Source organism: Rhopilema esculentum, chromosome 5 (genome assembly GCF_057945365.1).
Source record: "Rhopilema esculentum isolate cy_ngs chromosome 5, ASM5794536v1, whole genome shotgun sequence".
Taxonomy (NCBI): Eukaryota; Metazoa; Cnidaria; class Scyphozoa; order Rhizostomeae; family Rhizostomatidae; genus Rhopilema; species Rhopilema esculentum.
Window position 1 is genome coordinate 3,804,185 of NC_142819.1, and position 19,740 is coordinate 3,823,924.

At 35.5% G+C, this 19,740-nt stretch overlaps 1 protein-coding gene across 2 annotated transcripts; it reads right to left on the bottom strand.

Annotated features, from left to right (window-relative positions):
• Positions 1-2,482: 2,482 nt before the first annotated feature.
• LOC135689502 (glutamate receptor 1-like) lies at positions 2,483-19,438 on the bottom strand. 2 transcript variants are annotated; one of them, XM_089108515.1, is made up of 17 exons: positions 19,310-19,438; positions 14,989-15,061; positions 13,939-14,076; positions 13,391-13,648; positions 12,876-13,075; positions 12,684-12,743; positions 11,787-11,912; positions 10,657-10,818; positions 10,139-10,243; positions 9,518-9,634; positions 8,409-8,600; positions 7,627-7,993; positions 6,697-7,056; positions 5,957-6,124; positions 5,169-5,313; positions 4,482-4,559; positions 2,483-4,131 (listed from the first exon to the last, which is right to left on the bottom strand). In XM_089108515.1, exons 2-16 carry the CDS (start codon positions 15,059-15,061, stop codon positions 4,499-4,501), a joined length of 2,532 nt encoding a protein of 843 aa, XP_088964641.1. In that variant the 5' UTR covers positions 19,310-19,438; the 3' UTR covers positions 2,483-4,131; positions 4,482-4,498. The 2 variants fall into 2 exon arrangements, with proteins under 2 accessions (XP_088964641.1, XP_088964640.1); XM_089108514.1 differs by having other exon boundaries at positions 19,298-19,438.
• Positions 19,439-19,740: the final 302 nt, after the last annotated feature.

Here is a 19,740-nt window from a genome sequence, read left to right on the forward strand (position 1 = left end):
GAATGTACTGAGGAGGGGCGTCGTGGATGGTGACTTTCAGGGTTGGCACAGACTGCAAATTTTCCGACAATGTGTCTGGATTAAAATCAACGTCATCATCATGGACATGCGCAGTTATTTCAAATGCTGAGAGACATATATGCATCTTTTGCAAAGTTAATTTTACTTGCAATTTTTCTCAATTGTTGGTTTCAGTAAGTCATTCAGAGAAAATGCAGCATCCGTATTCAAACTTTGTTTGATTATCAGTAATTGACAGTAAACAGTAATTGTAATCAGCAGTAAGACACACAATGAAAATCGCAAAAATCTAAAGAAATGAACTGGATGATTTTCAGTGCATGAGTAGTCTCCTTAGCAATGTTATGTCAGCTAAATTGTCGATTACTGTATCATAACTAACGGTAACAGCTAAGACACGCTTAACATTCATTATCATTTGAAGATGGCACAAAATAGCGGGGAAATTGCATACTAAAGGTAATCATCCTTAGAGGGTTTAGCTTATTTTGGCCCAATGTTGATTGCAGCCTGTTTTTTACATACTTGAGCTGTTTTAAGGTGATTCACATTTGTTAGAGCCAACTTGTAAGATTGTGATTACTTGTACCGCGAGTTTGACCGCGAGTTTGACCGCGAGTTTGCCTGTCATTAGAAAATTTTACCCTTTTTTATTCTTTATATTCGCTTCTTTTAATGTTGGCTGTTTTTTAATGTTGGTTGTTTAACGTTTTTTTATTCACTATATTCCTATCTACATCTTTCTCGGCAATCCCCTTCTTACGTAATTGTCTTTGAACTTTCACATTTTCTATAAACGACCAATAGTCCTCAGCCGAACAGATACAAAATTTCAGAAGAAATTCAGAGAGGTTGATGCTAGGGGGCATGTGCACCCTGCCCCCCCCCACAAAACATGACTCTCCTGTTACTGAGCTCTCCAAATGTGTAGCACAATGCTCCGATGACGATGAATAAAGACAGCATATTTATATCATTTCACTTGTTACCTCTCTGCTTGAACAGTTAATATTTCCCTGGAGGCCTGGGTCAGATATCGGATACCCAGTCTAAAAATAATTTTGTTTGGCATTTTTCATATGAGATTGGCATATCGTGGTCATTGCACTTTGCCTATCTCTACAAACTTTCATGTTGGTAACACAAATTGCAGCAACATTTTTAGAAAAACGCTTTTGGGACCTGCGACCTAGCACAACAGGCTATAAATAGCATTTGGAGGCATTTCTCAGTTGGGGTCTGCATGTTATCTTTTTGAGCATATCAAGCTGCCAATCTCTTCCAACTTTCATGCTGGTATCACAACTAGTAGCGATATTATTTGAATGAATACTTTTGGGGCCTGGGACCCAGTGGACTTTCATTCAGTTAAGACTCATTTTCCCGTTAACCAAATTTTCTTCGTTAGGATATTCATTATCCCATACCTCCTTTACATTATAATACCGCTTGCCTCGTTTTGAAGATAAAACAAGACAAGTAGGACGAAGTCCTTCACCAGGACAGCTGTCAAGAGTTACAACTGCTACGAGCTGTTATTATCTAGGCCCTAACTACAGGAATTCGTTCTTAAAATGAGAATGCAAATATTCTTTTGAGCATTTGCTTTCCACCTACACCGTAACGATAAATTTATGAAAACGTAACGCTTCCGTGTACACGCACGTGCCCGTGTGAATTCGTTTTCAATGAGTTGAGACCCAAATATTATGAAAATGTATCCATAGAGACGGGTGAAGCGAACGCCAACACAACTTAATTTAAATTTCTGAGCAGTTATCATTACAAAATTGTATAATTCAACGAGTTAGTCACCGTGGCAATGAAATTTTGTGGTTTTCGAGTAGATCGACTGACCGAGGACTGTTAGCAGGTGGGAGTTATTCAAGTTACTAAACATTTCTCGCTTGTTTGCTAACTCACGACCAGGTCACCAATTTATGGTCACTCAGAAATGCTACAGCCGACATGTTTATACTGCTTATGAACTGCATCAAAAAAGGAAAAACTGCATTAAACATTTGTATTCTTTGGACTCCGGTTATAAGCAAATCATTTGTTTCATCTAACTTAAGGCATTGCCCTTACGCCTCAACAATGTTGATAGTCCCGTGAAAGTTACATTCACAACGCTCCAATCAACATTTTTCGATATCTAACGAGAGGCTGAGGCTGACAATTGTTTCAGCATTCAGCTTTAGGTCACGTGTAATAGAATGACTATGGCTTTAAAAAAGTGTTGAATACAGATTCTTTGTGGGTCATAACTCGTGACACTCGACTGACTGCTCAACATCGAATTCTCATTGGTTTAAAAACAAGCCTAAAGTTAGGCATATAGAGTCATGCACAAATTTCCTTATCCATAACAAAAGCAAATTATAAATATGCAGCGCTTTCTTTTCAAAACACTGGAACATAGCGTATCATGTGTTAAATGAAGGTTATTAAACAATGTTTTCAGTTATTAAACATCGTAGTATCTCACCCGTTTTGCTTTCTCCAGTTTGGCCATGCACCGATGCTTTTAAGATTGTAGCACTGGCTGTGTGGAGATTTTTGGTTTTTGTACTTAACAAAATGTATTTTTATAGCAACGTGAATGCATTTTCCTCCAAAATTACTTGTTAAGCTTGATAGATTTGTTTAAATTGTCAACATTTCTGCTAGTTGATAATATAAAATGAAATTTTTGAAATACCAGATTGTGTGACTGTGGATGTATTAATAAACTTCTTGAAGTTGGGTATCGACTGGCATGATTTTGAAATGCCAAATTTGGGGCCAGACCTCTAGGATGTCCTTTTAGGCCCAAAGCTTTATCTCTCCATTCACCGGTTAGTGGTACTTAATAAGAAGTTTACACTAAAACATTTATTTCTTTAGAAAATACCTTTTTGACCATTTTCTTACAAAAGCAGTTAAAATAATTTTTGTGCAAATAAATAGTATTTTTGTTCGTTTTCTTGCATCAGTGATCCTAATCTTTATTTGGTAGCAACAGGGTAGAGAAAAAAGACAGAAATATTTCGTCAATAAATAGATATCTTACTCTAATAAAAGCAATCAATACTGCATGTTCTTGATGTATATAAATATTAAAACCATCCATTGTAAAGTTTGGTTCCATGAAATTAGAAATACATTGTTTAAAAAGGTTAAATGCTGCCCGTTTAACATTTTTGTAGCTTTTTTATTAAATGTTTACTTTAAAGAATTTATTTTCTAATGTTATTACTTCATATCAAGTCGTGAATTTCAAAACGTCTTCAAATGACAAAAGAAAGGAGTAAATATACAAAGTTATTTGATATTTAAAACAATAATTGAGATCTTCTGCGTGGTCAAACGGCCTGGTTACATTACTTTGACATTAAAGGTTCAAGCATTTGAGGGCTATCTGTTGTCCTAAATTCTTAATCATAGGCCTTGCTAGCACATTTCAGATTGCTTATTTTCTTTCATTTCAACTAGTCTAAAATTTAGCGAATGTCATAATGCCATTCAGAAACTTGAGCTAATGTTAGCTGTTATATTTTCTACATAGAAAGGCATTAAGCTTTTTCTCGATCATTTTCTAAAAAAAGGTCTCAAATGCATTTTACACTTGCTATTTAGGGGTTCAATTTACCCAAATGGTTCAAGATACCCTGTTGGTTTAATGAACCTCAATTACTATATTTCAAAGCTGTATTATAGATTCATGGATGTTCAATGAGAGTCTATAAAAAACATTATAGCCTCAATTTCAACTATCAACATATTTTCCAGGGCCCACGCTCCCCAAATTTTGCAAAGCAAATAATTTCCATGCTGTCATAAAAGGTGACAGAAGCTTGCCCCCCCACCCACTTTCAAATTCGTAGTGTTGGCTGGCCCTGTTTTTTAGCATCTTTGAATGGCAATGCCATTGAATTTTTGATCTTTCTGTCAATAAGATTGATGGCTATTTATACGACGTGTATCCAAGCTAAAAAGGTTAAAAAAATTAATCATTTTAGCCAAGAGAATTTAAAAATGATACATTATGCTACCAGTATTTCAGCTACTCCCCCAAAGGTATGATAGTCATACTATGATCAAACTTTTTCATCTTTTCCAGAATTGTTCCTGCAAAATAACAAAATTTCTTTCAATACCACTTTCCTTCAAAAATTTAGCAAAATTATCACGTGAAGCATTTACTATGAAAAATAAAAAACAAGGGCCTTTTTTAACATACTTATTAGGGGGGATTACCCTTGCAGTCCCAATGACTTTCTATTGTTTTGAACAATAGACTATTGTCCTTCTCCTAAAATAAACAAAGGTACGCCTCCGCAGCTTATTTTCCTTGGAGTAGGCTATGAAATTAAAAGCAAGAAGGGTATAGCAAGTTATCAAGCTTCCATTCGTTAAGTCGTTGCAGCAGACTCTTTTTACGCTACTTTTTGAAAAGTTTTCAAATTAGGAAAATCTACCATGTTCGCTCCTTTCTTTAAATCCTTGTATCTTGTATTGAAATTGAACAGCATGAACTTTTGTTTACTGTGCCTGTACTACAAAGAACAAGATTGGTAAAACGTTAGAATTTTCAAAAGAATCTTCGTTTACAAAGAAAATGGAGGAACTTTTTGTATACAGATCGATTTATATTGGGCTGGCTCTACTTGATGCTTATTTTGGCAATGAGTTAAAGGCACTATATTCCGACGCATTTCGCTGACCAGCTATATTCCCACTGGTTAGATCATACAATAGACCTATTGTTACGGAGCCAATCGGCTAATCTTCAATGTTTTCTCGATCTTAAACGAGCTGCTAGTGCCTTTAAATGATTACAATAATTTCACCAGGCTTTTTGTCAAAGTACCCTTTTAATCCCTCAATTTCCTGTTTTTGACTGTGTAAAATTATCTTTACATGTTGCCATAAACATGTTTATTGGCAGCAGTTTTATCCTTAGAGCTATAATCGACATCCCCTTAGTAAGCACTTCAATAAAAAAGTCTTGCCCATTTTATTGATCATAACTCGATTAGTTTAGCCAAAAAATTTGTAGCAGTGTTAAAAAATGCCCGTGTTCTCAAAAAACGTTCCACCGATTCGAACATGTTTGAAGATCTGTAGCTTGAAGAACATTTTTAAAGACATTTTAGATTCCTCACTTGTCTTCATCTCGTTTCTTTCTTAGTGATTGTATTTTCCACCACTTTTCCAGAAACAAAAGCAGAAACGAAATTGTGATTCCAATCAATAAGCAGGCATATACACCTACAAGCTGCTCAGGCCTGATTCTCCCATCGGACCAGGCTAAAGATAAAAAAGAAGAAAAATTTATTACGAAAACCATGATAGTAAACAACATTTATATTGACTTGAAAGAACTACCATGAAATGCCTTATTTTCCTAATACAAATGGTGTCTCAGAGTCTCCCGTTCTATTATCAAACTTCCTTTAGACGGTTTTATTCAATTTAGAAATTGCAGCTTTGACTGCCAATCAAAATCAGCCAATCAATAAGCGTCTAAGCGATTTCGCGTTCATTGATTGGTCACTTAATGATTGACAGACGGCTTGAGCCACTTTAGTATCTGCTAATTGCCTTTAAGATTCGATGCTATGGAATTCTTGACAACAAACATCTGTTCCATTTCTTTACTTCGCCTTTTTAAATGTCAAAGGAAAGTTGTTTAGGATAAAGAATATAAAAAGGCCGAGACAGGAACCTTGTCATACTCTTTTATTTTCTGTTGTCTATCTAAATTGACGCCATAGATATCAGACTTAGTCCTTTGTACCTCTGAAGCTGACAGCAAACTTCAAATGTTAGCACATCATTAGATGTTTCAAAGAAAATGTATTGCAACAATTACAGTGCCTTATTTATATTCAATTTCACGAATTAACTAGGACCAATTTCATAGGTATGTTGTTAAATTGATAACTCTTACTTTCTGAGGAGGGCTTGCATACACTCAGCTCTTTCCAATAATAATTGATTCTATCCTGCAGAAACCGCGACTCTTCAAGGTGCGAAATGCCTATTGAAAGCTTCTGCTGAAGTGGCGATCCTTTTCGCAAAGGGAAACCGTAGCCGCGTGATGGAAGAATTCCTTTCACTGTCAAAAGAAGAGCAGCTGATTAGCATTGAGAATTAGGTAAAACAGAAAATTAATTTTTTACATGCACAGCCCACCCCCCTACCCTCCCCCTCTTCAAAAATCCTATGTTTCAGAGGCATTAACTTTGATTATACTATGTTGACCCACAACGTAACAGGGCTTCAAGAGGGCAACAACTGCGTGTCGGAAAGGAAAACGAAAATTCTAAACAAATATTTACACTCTGATTGAGAAATATTGAACGGCAAATAAAATCCGAAGTAATTTTTGATATTATTGAATTTTACTGTCAGTGATGCATGTTAGCCAGTAAATGCGGGGCAGCTTCTGCTGGGGCCAATTTCAGTCAAACAATACCCTTTGTCCGCCCGAATGGGCCTTTTTTGCAGACAACGATATGCCCTTTTTCTCGCTTATTAACTCCAAATGTATGGTGATTTTACCCAATTCCATTTTTTTTATAAGTTTTTCAAATGCTACTTTATGCCCAGTTTAGCTGTTTTTAATGCGAAATCTATTACTATGAAGGCATATATACATTCTATATACTATAGAGTAACAAATACTACCTATTTGAATGTCACATAATCCTTTGTTTACACTCCACTCTACGTATGGCGTCTCTGAAAGCATAACTGCATTTGAATCCCTCTGCAACATTTCTAGGCCTACGGATCGGTTTGCGTAGGTTTTTTCTTGTTGTATTTTCTGGGCAATCACTTGGTAGACTTTGTATTCTGAACTTTTCAAAAACTGATCTATTGCAATGTGCGGCTTTATGATGAATGAAACACCCTCCTTCAGCAACGCCTCTAAGTCACCAGTCTCTGCTTTTGCTTTGGCGAATGTGAAGTAAGCCGCCATATTGGCAGTATACGTTGAAGTGACAACGAGAACTGCAAACCAAAGCCCGAAAACGAAAAGCCTCCCTAAAATGCAAAACATTTATGAAATTCTAAAAGATATCAAGGTAGCAAATGTTTCCCTCTAAAAGAGACCAGTTTGTCATTTTACACTAAGATTGCTTAGAAAAACTGTCACTTTGTAAATCGAGATGAATTACTGTTTTACAAACTGCACCAAGGATTTGAATGAATGTACTTCCGAGGCTTTAAAATCGAATGGACATGTTGCCATGAAATTCTGAAGACACGCAAATACATCACTGCTATCTTCCTTTTTAGTACGCAGAGTCACCGAGAGGGGAGGAGGGCAAGGGAGGCAAATTTACCTAGGGTCTCGAGGTCTAGAAAGCCTCATAAAGTAACGAATTCTGTTTCAAAATGGATTTAACCAAAAGTAACAAAGTTATGCCTGAAAATAGTAAAGCATTTAAACGAATGAACCAATTAAAGCTAACCTAAAGGGTGTGGTCGCACTTCCGGGTTTCCCAGGGCCTCCAGAACCTGTTGGTGGCACTGGACATACGATTAAACGCTTCATAGCGCTCTGTATTACATGAAGTGTCAATGTACCCTTGCTTGAGGTGTCAATCTTACCTGACAAAGATCTCGGAGTATTATCTCCACCTTGCAGCAGCCACGACGCAGTACAAAACCAGATACTATTGGCTGCGCTAAATTCATCACCATACTTTCCTGTTGACACTAAATCAGACTGCCGCCATCCAAAAGGGCTATTGTAATCAACGAAATATATGACGATGCTACTGATTAAAACGACAATAACAGTTAAAATCCACACATTTGTCGTAAATGGCTTTAGGAACTGTAGATAGTCGAACTGCACCGTGGTTGACCGTTTCCTCAAATATGCGTTTTGTAGTTCCATGAACGGCCGCGTAAATTCTATTGCTTCTTCTCGGGTGGATGTTATTGTTAAAGACGCAACTGCAATGTCAGCTTTCTGCAAAAGAAACAAATTTTTACGATGATAATGAGCCAAATATTTTTACTAAGGAAAAATAGAGAAATGCAATATGAAATTATTTTTCCTTTTTAAATCGAATTGGAGAGGTGCAATCACCCTGTTCCTCTGGCTATCCAATTGAAGATTCATAAAGAAATCAGGTAGAATGAGCTTATTAATAAAGTTTTAGTGCCTTAGAGTTTTAATGAGAGAAATGAGGTGAAATGTCCTCATTTCTTACTGGGCAAAGCTTTCTTTGAATACTGCAGCCTCAACCGCTTCAAATCTTCTGTCATTCATAAACTCTTGCACCATAATATTTTAGGATTTAACATTATCTCATATGTCAATCTTAACATCACACCCTGTGCACAAATTACGCAATAATGAAGAAATTGATAAAACTACTTGCCTTGTAAAGTACATCACCTATCATGCCAGTCCATTTGTCACCGTCTTTCCTACCGTATTCACCGTCCTCTACTAAGTAGATAGAGTAAGTGAAATTCATCATCTGTGCCAATTTGTCCAGAATGTCTATGCAGAGACCACTGTAACTAACCGTGCCGTTCGGGTTCTTGGTTACAAATGTAAAAGGCTCTGTCTGCAAGTAATTTGATTAAAAATATTTATTAAAAGAAGTTGCTATCAATGATAACATTTAGGCCTACTGAGAAAGCCGGAAAGAGGTGCAGTCATACCTGGATCTGGCACTTCCAAGTTCTGTGTGATTTTTTGAAAATAATTTCGCCTGTTTAAACTGAGATCGCCATTTGTCACAGTTTCCACGTGACAAAGAATATTTACGTAATGGTCTTTGTTTACTCTATATACAGCCCAATAAATTATACTCGCTTCTTAAAGGATGGATTTAAGCGGCAAGGATTGGTGGAGGTGCTAGATAATGATTTGATTCTGGTACCACGCCCTTCAGGTGACTAGAAAATTCAGCTTTTTACTTTAAAGTAAAGAAGATAACAAGATGAATAAAGAAAATCTTTGCATTATAATGTTACTGTTGACCACAAAAAATGCTTTTACCGAACCAAAGCGAAATATTGCTACCTATGGAAACAAAGTCATGAGGGGTCGGTGATGCACCCCTACACGCTACGGTAAATCCGTCTCTGTATTTCTTAGCCAAATGGAAGAGATCCTCTCTTGAATTGTTCAAAATTCAGTAAAGGAGGGTAGGAGCTTTCCAAGGGCATGTCTTTGTTTTCAATATGTCTTGTTTGCCTAAGCGTTCTGATTTATAACATGTGCAGGCAAAGTGTCTTTAAGTACAGTTTTGTCGCTACATTCGGCAATGTAAATGCACAGACTAGATAAATTTATTTATCATGCTAAAAAGGTGCGAATTGTCTCAAAAGATTTCAAGTTTATAAATGCAGTGAAATCTCAGAAATACTTCCATAGGAAACTATCAAATATTTTCATAGGAAATGCTTTCATAGGAAACTAATATTTGATTCTTGTAGCGAGATTTAATAAGGAAACTTTAAAATGAATTCAGCTCACCTCAGCAGTGACCACTTTTATATGATCATTGATAAGAATGCTATTTAAGTGGTATTCAATGTTCATTCTTGGGTTTTTCACTAGTTTGATATCTGTGTTTTCTGTTACAGTGCCTATCTGAAATGATTGATGAATAATTAGGCGAAAACCGAGTTCAAAACCAAAAGATTGAAGAATATATGGAAGACTCTGTTGGAATACCTAGTTTTATCAAGGGTAACTATATCCATGTGTCAGTTTCTTTTTTCCTACATTTCTACCGAATTATTTACGTATTTTTTTATTAAAAACTAAGGTTTAAGATGCATTTAAAAGTTAGATTTTAAAGCAAGTATTAACAGACCCAGAGACCTGCTTGTCAAGTGCAGTTTTGCAGTATGTAGTGGTGGACTGAGCGATTTGGAAAATCAAAACTAGAAATTGCAAAGATTTCTAAAGTTTTTTTAAAGGTTATTTTTTATCAATTTCGAAAAAGTGAACCTAAAGTTTTTTGGGCTTTTTTTAAAAAAAGAAACGTGTATGGTATGTAAAATTGCTGTCATACAAAATTAGCCCAATACAGCAGAAATTTCCATAAGCTTTAATCTAATTGGAATTAGAAGACAAAACTAAATTTCTCACCTTTACTAGGTTGTTCTTCTTAACATTGACTAGATTAAGTGGCATGTTCACACGTGTTCTATTTGCATTGAACTCTATATTACCACTTGCACCGTCAAACTTTCCCTGAAGTTGCGGAACAAAGATTTGCATTGAGAAGGAAGTTAGGAAATTTCTAAATCGTTCTAAATTATTCTAGAGAGAATTATTCAAGAACTTTTTAATTTTTCTATAAAACCTTAAACAACACGATAAAATATATCTCGAAAAATTGAAAATCAATTATTTGTGTTAGTGTGTTAATAATTTACTGAGATCACTGTTAGAAGATCGTTGCTATTTAGACATCGTTCATAAAGTTATGAACAGGGACCAATTAACTGTGTTTTGAAGAGGAACGTGTCTTTGCTCGTGCGGTGGCATAAAAAGTCTAAATGATCACATCACGTGAGAACTCTATTCTGTCTGAGCATTTCCTTTGAGGGCAAAGCGAAAAGACGAAATAGAAAGAAAGGACTTTGAAGACATCCTAGCCATACCTGCTGCAATGCTGCAGTAAAATTGGCAGTGTTCGCAATTCGAATGGATTGGATAATGCCTTTCTCATCTCTTCTTAGAGACAACCAACGATCTGAGCTGGCAAGATTGCTTGTGATATTTGCAACCAAGTTCAAAGCATCGTAAAGAAGCAGATTTCCAAGCTTTATGGAGGGAAATCATTAAAAAATTATAGAACCAGATTTGAGAAGGTATGAAGAAAATGAAAAGTCCCCTTTCATCTTGTTAAATACTTTTTGAAAACACCCAAAACAAATCAAATCTTGCTCTGTCTTAGCTAAAATCTCTTCTTAGCCATAGAATTTTTATTTTGCATTCTCCCAAGTAAGAAGTCATTGTAGCTATCAAAGAGAAGACACAACATTGTTTCTGTTTGGAATGAGATAAGATTTTATGATCGATTGGAATGTCGTCTTAAAACATTTTTGTCAATGAAAGAAGAATAATTTATTTGAAGCCAGTAAATCAAATGGAACTATAATATTTTTGAGGTGATCAAGACATGATTGTTAAGCTATAAGCTACATTTACAGGAGAGAAAGTAGGCCGGATCCAGTACATCTAGTTTTTGTATTGTTAAGCCTTTTGTCCGTAAGGGACCTCGTAGATCCGATCCTTTTTATGTATAACGAATGATGCATGCTTATGTTGATCATATCCATTTGCTGCTCCAACAACCAATTTCTCCTATTCGAGGATTTTACTTTTGAATCGAGTTCACGCGTAAACACGATGTAAAAAAGGGTAAGATCTGAATTTGAGCCTTCTCTAAAGCGTATTAAAGTACATCAAATAGCGGACCAAAATATCGTAGCGGACCAAAATAAATTAATGATATCAAGATTAGATCCGATTAAATATAGTTCCAATCTAGTATTAGTCTTATCGAGTTTAGATCCGATCCAGTTTAGATCCGATCCTATAAATCTTATCCAGTTTAGATCCGATCCAGTTTAGATCCGATCCAGTTTAGATCCGATCCTGTTTAGATCCGATCCAGTTTGGATCCGATCCAGTTTAGTTCAGACCAACTTCTCTCGTGTAAACGGAGTCTAGGATTCAAAGTTATTCTACGTTTTCATTCTTTTTCAGTTAAGAAGCAGAAACTTACAGTTGGATCGGCACCAAGAACCTCTAGATGTGATCGATGGGTACTTCCCTCGGAGCTTGCATTCATCGGAACTTGAAGGCCAACAACAGTGTGCAGGTTGCAGACATTCAGTTTGTCTCTAAAGATCTACAATTAAGCACGGAAAACTAAGAAACTTTAGCGACTGGATATCAGGATGAATGGTATTTGTTCAATCTTATTTCATACTATTTAATGATAATCAAACATCTATAAATTGTTTTTCTTCAAGCGGGCCTAAATTTAGCCTAGAATATTCATAATACTCGTGGTAAGTAGCTTAAAAAAATTGTTATGCCTTGTCTTTACAATCAGGAGTAAATTTATTCATCGGCATTCGTCAGTTTCATTATTCACGTTTATTCTTCAGCATAAAGTCTTTTTAACAACAACAATGAAAATAAATCTATACGCAAATGAACTGTAGTCATGCAAAAGTGAGAATAGTTTTTCAATATACAGTATCTTCATTGAAAGAAACAGTAGTAAAGGAGGCACTATGAGATGGCAGATACATACAATACTTTCGTAGCCTCTGCACGTTTGTATCACTTGCAGAAAGCTTATGGAGAGTTGCAGAACCTACATTTACAGTATGCTGTTTGTGTGTAAAAGTAGTTGGGCTGTCTGGGATACAAAATTTGAACACAAAAACAAAGTCCATATTATGACAAGCGATTTATTTAAGCTGAAATGTTATTTATCCCATCATCCTTATGCAAAAAAGCATATCTCTATAATTCAACCGAAAAAATTATCCAAAATGTTATTTAAAATCTGAAACTAGCTAAAAATAGCAGTAAATATCCAAAACTTTGTTGTCTGTCTTCGGTAAAAAAGGATGTAATAAACATATATAAACTATTGAATGTTATTTACCAGATCTAGCAACAGAATGTTTATCCTCACTGAGCAAAGATCAACATCATCCGAACGAATCTGTAAAATGAAACAAATATGTCGATTAAATTTTCAAAAGAAATGCTTACTACGAAGCTTGTCCCAATGCTGCAACGACGTCTAAGTGGATTTTCGTATTTTTTTAAAATAATTAATTGCGATATCATATACCAATTGAAAAAGCTCCGGGAGGCCAGCTTCATCGTAGATCAGAAGAACTGCACTGAAATTGCCTGTTGCCAGTGATTTGATTCTAGCGACTGAATGATGTGTGATAGAGCCATTCAGATTTTCTTCAACAGGAAGAATTGCCAGCACGGTTCCTTTGGCAAAAGACCGAATGAAATGATCCAGGTCGTTTATACGTTTCACTGTAAAAAAAGTAATGGCAATGTTGATTAGCAGTCAGTTGAGATGTTGATGGCTTATGATTGGTGATTTATGATTTTTGTTGCTTGATGATCGGTATTTATTGGTGGTTGTATGGTTGGTGATCGCCCAGGTAGTTGATTCATGATCATTGGTTGTGTATCATGGTAGCATGATGTTCCAGTATATTTTGGTACAGTTACAATCATCAAGAAATGAATCAAAGAACGTAATTTCAACATAGTGATACATTAATTGCAATGATAATATGTAATCACTCATAAAGAAAGCAAAGTTAATCATTATCACAAGCGTACCCTGAAAGACGACGACAACGTGTGTCCATGATAGCATATGTAGAAATTTAGCAGCCACTGTGCTTCGATAGTGAGCATCTGGGATCATGGAAAGCTCCTTTCGATTGCCAGAGTCGTCTCTGTTGGGAATGGTTTTAAAATGAAGCAATGATCCAGTCTCTATTAATGGGACATGAAGAATCCTTGCTGCCCCTTTGGGTACCTTTGATCTTACTGCAGTATCAATGATGAAAGACATCCTTTCGAAACCATCAATGTCTGCAAAGAATTAAAATTGAAACTTTTCTATCGATTATCCACCCAGTGTATTAAGAAAAAGAAATAAAACTTAACGCTGAAATTAACATCCCAACTAGGCGAACCTAATTTGTCTTCGGTGTTTAGAACAGGACGGTTCTAAGTTTTTACTCCGAGTTTTGCGATTATTGCAATCTTAAGGCACGTAATAATCTAAATATTGTATTGTTATCTAAGTAATGCAAGCATCGGTCTTTGTTGTAAACTATGATAGTGTTTACTTGATAGTAAGCAGGACAGTTCATACTCACTTAAGATTTCAATGGATTTGCTTGTCATGCTTGAAGTGTTAAACTTTCTGACGTCAAATTTTACATTGTATTGGTTAATCGTTTGCTGCAGTGTTCTGTTTAAAAACAAATCTGGGATGATGTCGTCATGAAACAGTCCTGGAAGTGGAAGTTCACAGGCTTAATTGACAATCAAAGCATAAAAGTTTTGTTAATGGTCATGCACTGAGACGAAGAAAAACAAATCTAATCTTTACTCAGATTTGATGTGTTTGCACCACAAAAAAATAGTTACTGAGGGATATTGGCAATCTATTTGTTAAAGAAGTGAAGTATCGCCAATGTATAAGAAAGATTTCTACAGGTCGTAAACTGTTGGGCTTATGTAAACTAAATCTTGATTAACTGTTGGGCTTATGTAAACAAATCTAATCTTTACTCAGATTTGATGTGTTTGCACCACAAAAAAATAGTTACTGAGGGATATTGGCAATCTATTTGTTAAAGAAGTGAAGTATCGCCAATGTATAAGAAAGATTTCTACAGGTCGTAAACTGTTGGGCTTATGTAAACTAAATCTTGATTTGTAAAGAATGTATGCATTTTACTAAAATATTTTGGCTTTTAAAATTGTCAAGTATTCAATCTTAGAATATAGGATAAAGAAGATGAAGTAGAAATAATCTCTCTTTGCTTATATTTGTTTCATTGTTTTCTTCTTTTTCCGTTTGTTTCAATGCTTTCTTTCTTTGAAATTATTTGCTTATGAAACTTTATTTTTTGAAGATCTATTGAAGGAGTTCGACTTTAATAAATTCATTTGGAGGCTTGTGCAAACCAGAGGGGGGCTTGTTAGAGGGGAGCTTGTTCGAAGGGGGCTTATCAAATTATTACGGTATTCAAAAAAAATTACTAGTACCAAGAAATTGGCAAGCATTGTACATATTTACGAAATTACGATTGCCTATTAACTTAGTACATTGATCTCGAACATCTTTTAATTGATGCTGACCCCCCCCCTCCCCAGCATAGTGCCTGTGAATGACTTAAAAGGAGTAAGATTCGGTATACCAATAGTGATGTTAACTTGCTCTGTGCTATATACTAGCACCACCAATATTGAAACAATCAGGAGCATGTCCATCTGAAATTGTAGAAAATAAAGTTTTAATGGACTAAAAATGTATATGTATTTAGAGAACAAAAAATGTAGATGATTATTCCGGTTCAAATTCATTCAAGTTGAAATTAATAAAATCTAGATTTCCTACGAATATTGTAGGTGCTGTAGTTATGACGTCACAATACTTTGATTTGTGTCTTGTCACATAATTTGAAAGAGGATCATGAAATACTTTTTTATGTATAAAAAAGGGAAATGGGATACGTATAGATTGTGACATGGCCACATGAGCACAAGCTTTTTTCCCTTCATGTCACTGTAATTTGGTTTCTGTTTTTAAACCTTTTTAACGAAGTTAAAGTAAAAGCATCGTCCGAGTAGTGTTGTGAGTGATTCGTATGTGATGTCTTTAGTACGTTAAATTTCAATTGTAATCTGCTAGAAAATTCCACATTTATTATTGGCAATATCTCTCCAAAGTTTTAACATATTTGACTGATTTTGGATAGCAATATTATGATGTTGTTTTAGGCTTTATAGTCAAAACTAAAAAACTACAAAAAGCATTTTCTTTCACGTCACACTTAAAAACTCTATAAGTATCATTGGCGTTAGGCTAAAACACCAAACAAGTTCAAGATGTCTCAAGTTATAGACTAAAGACGATAGAACTTATTGAGTATCGGAGAAATTTTGCCATCGCTTGTTGGGAGATCTAATTGACAGTGAAAATGATTTGCAGATGCTAATAAAGTGTTTCACGACCATTCCAATTTATGTGACCGACCGAGACTAGTTTATTTGAACATAGGGTCCCAATGGCTATGTTCGAAATAGGTGTCTGGTACGTAATATGAGTTTCTTAAAGTGCGGTAGCAAGAAAGATTGGGCTATTCTATGAAGATGTTTATAAAGATAGAATATCAGCTCTATTAAGCCCTGGGGGGCTTATTTACTTTCTTCTGTCCTAGAGGGAGGCTAATTTGAAAGGGGGCTTCTTTTAAAGGGGGCTAATTAATTATTCAAAATAAAACATATTATGAAAATGCCACAATGCTCTAGAATTTCTTCGAAAGAATCGACATCAGTATCCTTTTTACTTCTAAGGCGCACAAGGAAATCTTTGCATAGGCCGCATTTAATACACATCACCTTATCATCATCACACCCGTCAAGAGACCCACTCAATGCATAACATCAAGGGCTAAAGAGGGGGTCTTGATAGAGAGAAGGGGGCTTATTTTAAAATTTGGCGTGGTAATAGTGCTTAATACAGTTGTGGCTTAATAAAAGGGGGACTTAATAGAAGGGGGAATTAATAGAGCTTTTACGGTATGCCGATTTGCAATGATTTACAGAGATATATGATCATTTGAGCTGATTCACGATGACTTTTGCAGATTTATTATGACTCAAGATGATTCTCTGCTGCAACACTGCTTCTTGGTAATTAATGCTGGTTCACAGACATTTACATTTATTCACAATAGTTCATGATTATATGCAGAGATATCGCAAACTTGAAGTGTTTATTGTTTCATTCGAAGTTTTATCGTTAGAAAATGTGGCTTTTGATCATTGTAGTAAGATTCTGAGGTGAACATTTTAACTGCGTTACAGATTCTGGAAATTTCTTCATGACATACGTGCATCTAGGCACTCTTCAATTGACAAATCAGCTAATTGTAATTCAACCAATGATGTGAGAAGAGCTTCATGGAGATTGTCAGCGGTGTCAAATAGCTTTGTTAATAATTGAAAATTTTATCGAATAGAAAACCTTAATTCCCACAATAGCCATTTCTTCCATTGCACGAGTGCACAAATGCTGAATTGCTGGTGCTGCAGCTTCCTTTGAAGCTATGCCAATTTCTCTTTTGGCATGGCCAAAATAAATATTATCAAAACCATCAACAGCGGGACACTAATTAGAGGAAAATGGGAAGCCGTTGTACTCATTCTTCGTACATAAAAATAGCACGGCTTTTGCAACGTACGAACAATGAAAAGGAATGGTACCTCGATGTTATGAAATGATAGCGATGATGACGATTATGTCAAATTTGATGACAATGATTATGAGATGACGAGGATGACAAAACTGATAATTACGATTATGATGATGACAAACGAATATCATCTTTTGCATCATAGAAAATTGTAGGCCCCGTTTTCTCAAAAGGAAATTGACCCTAAAAGAAATACAAAAGTTATTTTTATAAAAAGAAAGAATCAGTATGGAACCTATCTGGAAATTTGTGTTTTTGAGTAGACAAAGAGCATTTTCGCTTGATCACAAAACAGAAATATGGCCCTTTATCAAAATGCGTTTCGCAGATTTACAGTGTACTGATAAACGATTGGGAATGCTATCACGCAGTAAGTTTACCAAACGCAATAAGTTTGGATTCCACTATCAACCTTTGCAGAAGGAGTAAGTCTGTGATGCCTAACGATTCTTAACGACCAGTACTGACAAAACGATTCCAGCACAACGATCTCACGGCAGTGCAATGACTTTATTAAGAAGGGGAATATTTCGTTCGTAACTGTCAGCAACCGACCTTTTAATTTTGTAAAATTTTCAGCTGCGAGTGTAAAAATTACTTAAACTCGGTTATTCAACTATTTCATTAATAAAATGTGGTCACATATCACAAGCAGTGGCATCGCCACGGGGTGGACTGGGGTGGACATGGGGGGTTTCGGAAGGGAGGCTGCAAAAAAGCTCGCACTTGCAAAAAAGCTACCAATATGAAAAAAGATGATTGAGAAATTTGCGCGCCCAAAGATAGAAAAAAGATAAATTACTGTACTAAATTAGGAAATAGATGAAAAAATACAAGAAAGGACCTTTCCAAGAGTCTGAAGAGCGTGGCCGAGAAAATTTGTCTTCGTTCACCCCAGTTTTTTGAGCTGGCGATGCCACTGATCCCAAGGTTGTTAATTGATAATGCTTGTAACTGTTGGGTTGATCTCAGACATCTATCAATCTTCCAATCATTGTTTCTATGATATTTCCACACCAAAGTACCTTATCGAGCATATTTGCCCTTTCTTTATAAAATATGGGGTCTAAAGAATTTTTAATGGTGTTGGATAAACCCCAGAGAAGTCCCTGCAAGCATTATGCAACAATTTTGCCAAACCTGGAAACGTTCAAATAATTTTCGCCAACTTTGTAAACACACTTAATAACAATACAAATGTGTTAACACTCGCTACATATTCGAAATTCCCGCCCTTGCTTCAGTCCCTTTGAATGTCCCACGTTCCTATTGGTCATTAAAATGCCGATTCATTTATACACAATTGACAATAATTCCACATATATAGCTTTATATATGGACATACATCGAGCAACCCCTTTTCTTGTACTCATTCGGAGGAAGGGAGCTTCAGCCTTTATTATCCCTTGTTTTCATGAAGAATTGTTTTGTTTTCATTGTTCTCAAATGATAGTGCTCCTAATAATGTCTCCATTGCTTTAGGAATCATGCCGATAGACGGTATACACAATTATTTCTAGAAACTGCTGCATCTCTTAAGTAGCTTAGACATTTATTGCTATTCATTTCTGATTATTATTCAAATTTCTAGCTTCGTGTGGCTTACAAACTGTCTTGGTGACATTCAGTGAAGTGGTGTATGGCACTCAAATAGCATTAAACAGGTATGAGCATCATTCAGCGCAAATATCGTCATAAATTTTAATAATTCATGCTTATTGGATTGTTTATTTAAGAAGTGATTGTTAACTAAACGAAGCACTAGGTCATTTAAACTCCTACAAGAAACCTTAATTTTGAACACTATTATAATCCAGGAGATCTTTTGTACTGAAAGCAATTTTGGTTAAATGGGTGACAATTTGTTAGCAAAACCCGAGCAAAATGAAAAGAGAAACTGTTTAAAAGTTAACATTTTCAGTCGAACCGAAGGTAGGGTGCAATCCAAGCTTCTTAGGGAGGCTAACGACAACAACAATCTTTTTTAAAGTAATCAATGCTTTGCCACAAAAGAACAGTTGGTTTCTCCCTGATTTTGGTTCAGATGAGTCTATGACCTTTCCATACCAATATCAGCTGAATTGAGTTGAAACAAGGATATGAGTTGAAAAAGTGAAACATGAGATTTACTAGATTAGAATTAATAAGTGATTCATTTGGCAGTACAAACGCCAATGATATTGAAAACACACATACTAAAACGAATGCATTTGATAATTTGTCACTGTAAGTTAATGTTACCGTTTACCTTGTCACTCACCGCTGCCGTGTTTCTGGTACCACAAGTTACGTCCTTACTGATGCTTGATTATTCATCGATTGGGTGAGATTGCTTCATACTCGCAAAACCTTGCCGTTTTTTTAACTGAAATGCTTGAGCATACTTGCCTCATAACAACAACAAGATATTCCTGTCCCTATGTTTTAATCATAAACTGCAACTTCATTTTAAACAATGTTGTAGTATCAGATGCAAACTGTTTATCATCACTAAAAAATTTGCTTTTCAAACATTGCTGGTTCTGCAGCAATGATTTGGTTGTTATTACAACCTAATGAGTAGAGTGATTAAAGTTTACAGAATGAATCTTATCAATGCAAAAGTGGATCATCAATAAATCATGAAAGCACCATGAATAGACAAAGATTTCTGCATGCAAAAAATAGATTCACCTATTAAAAATAAAAACT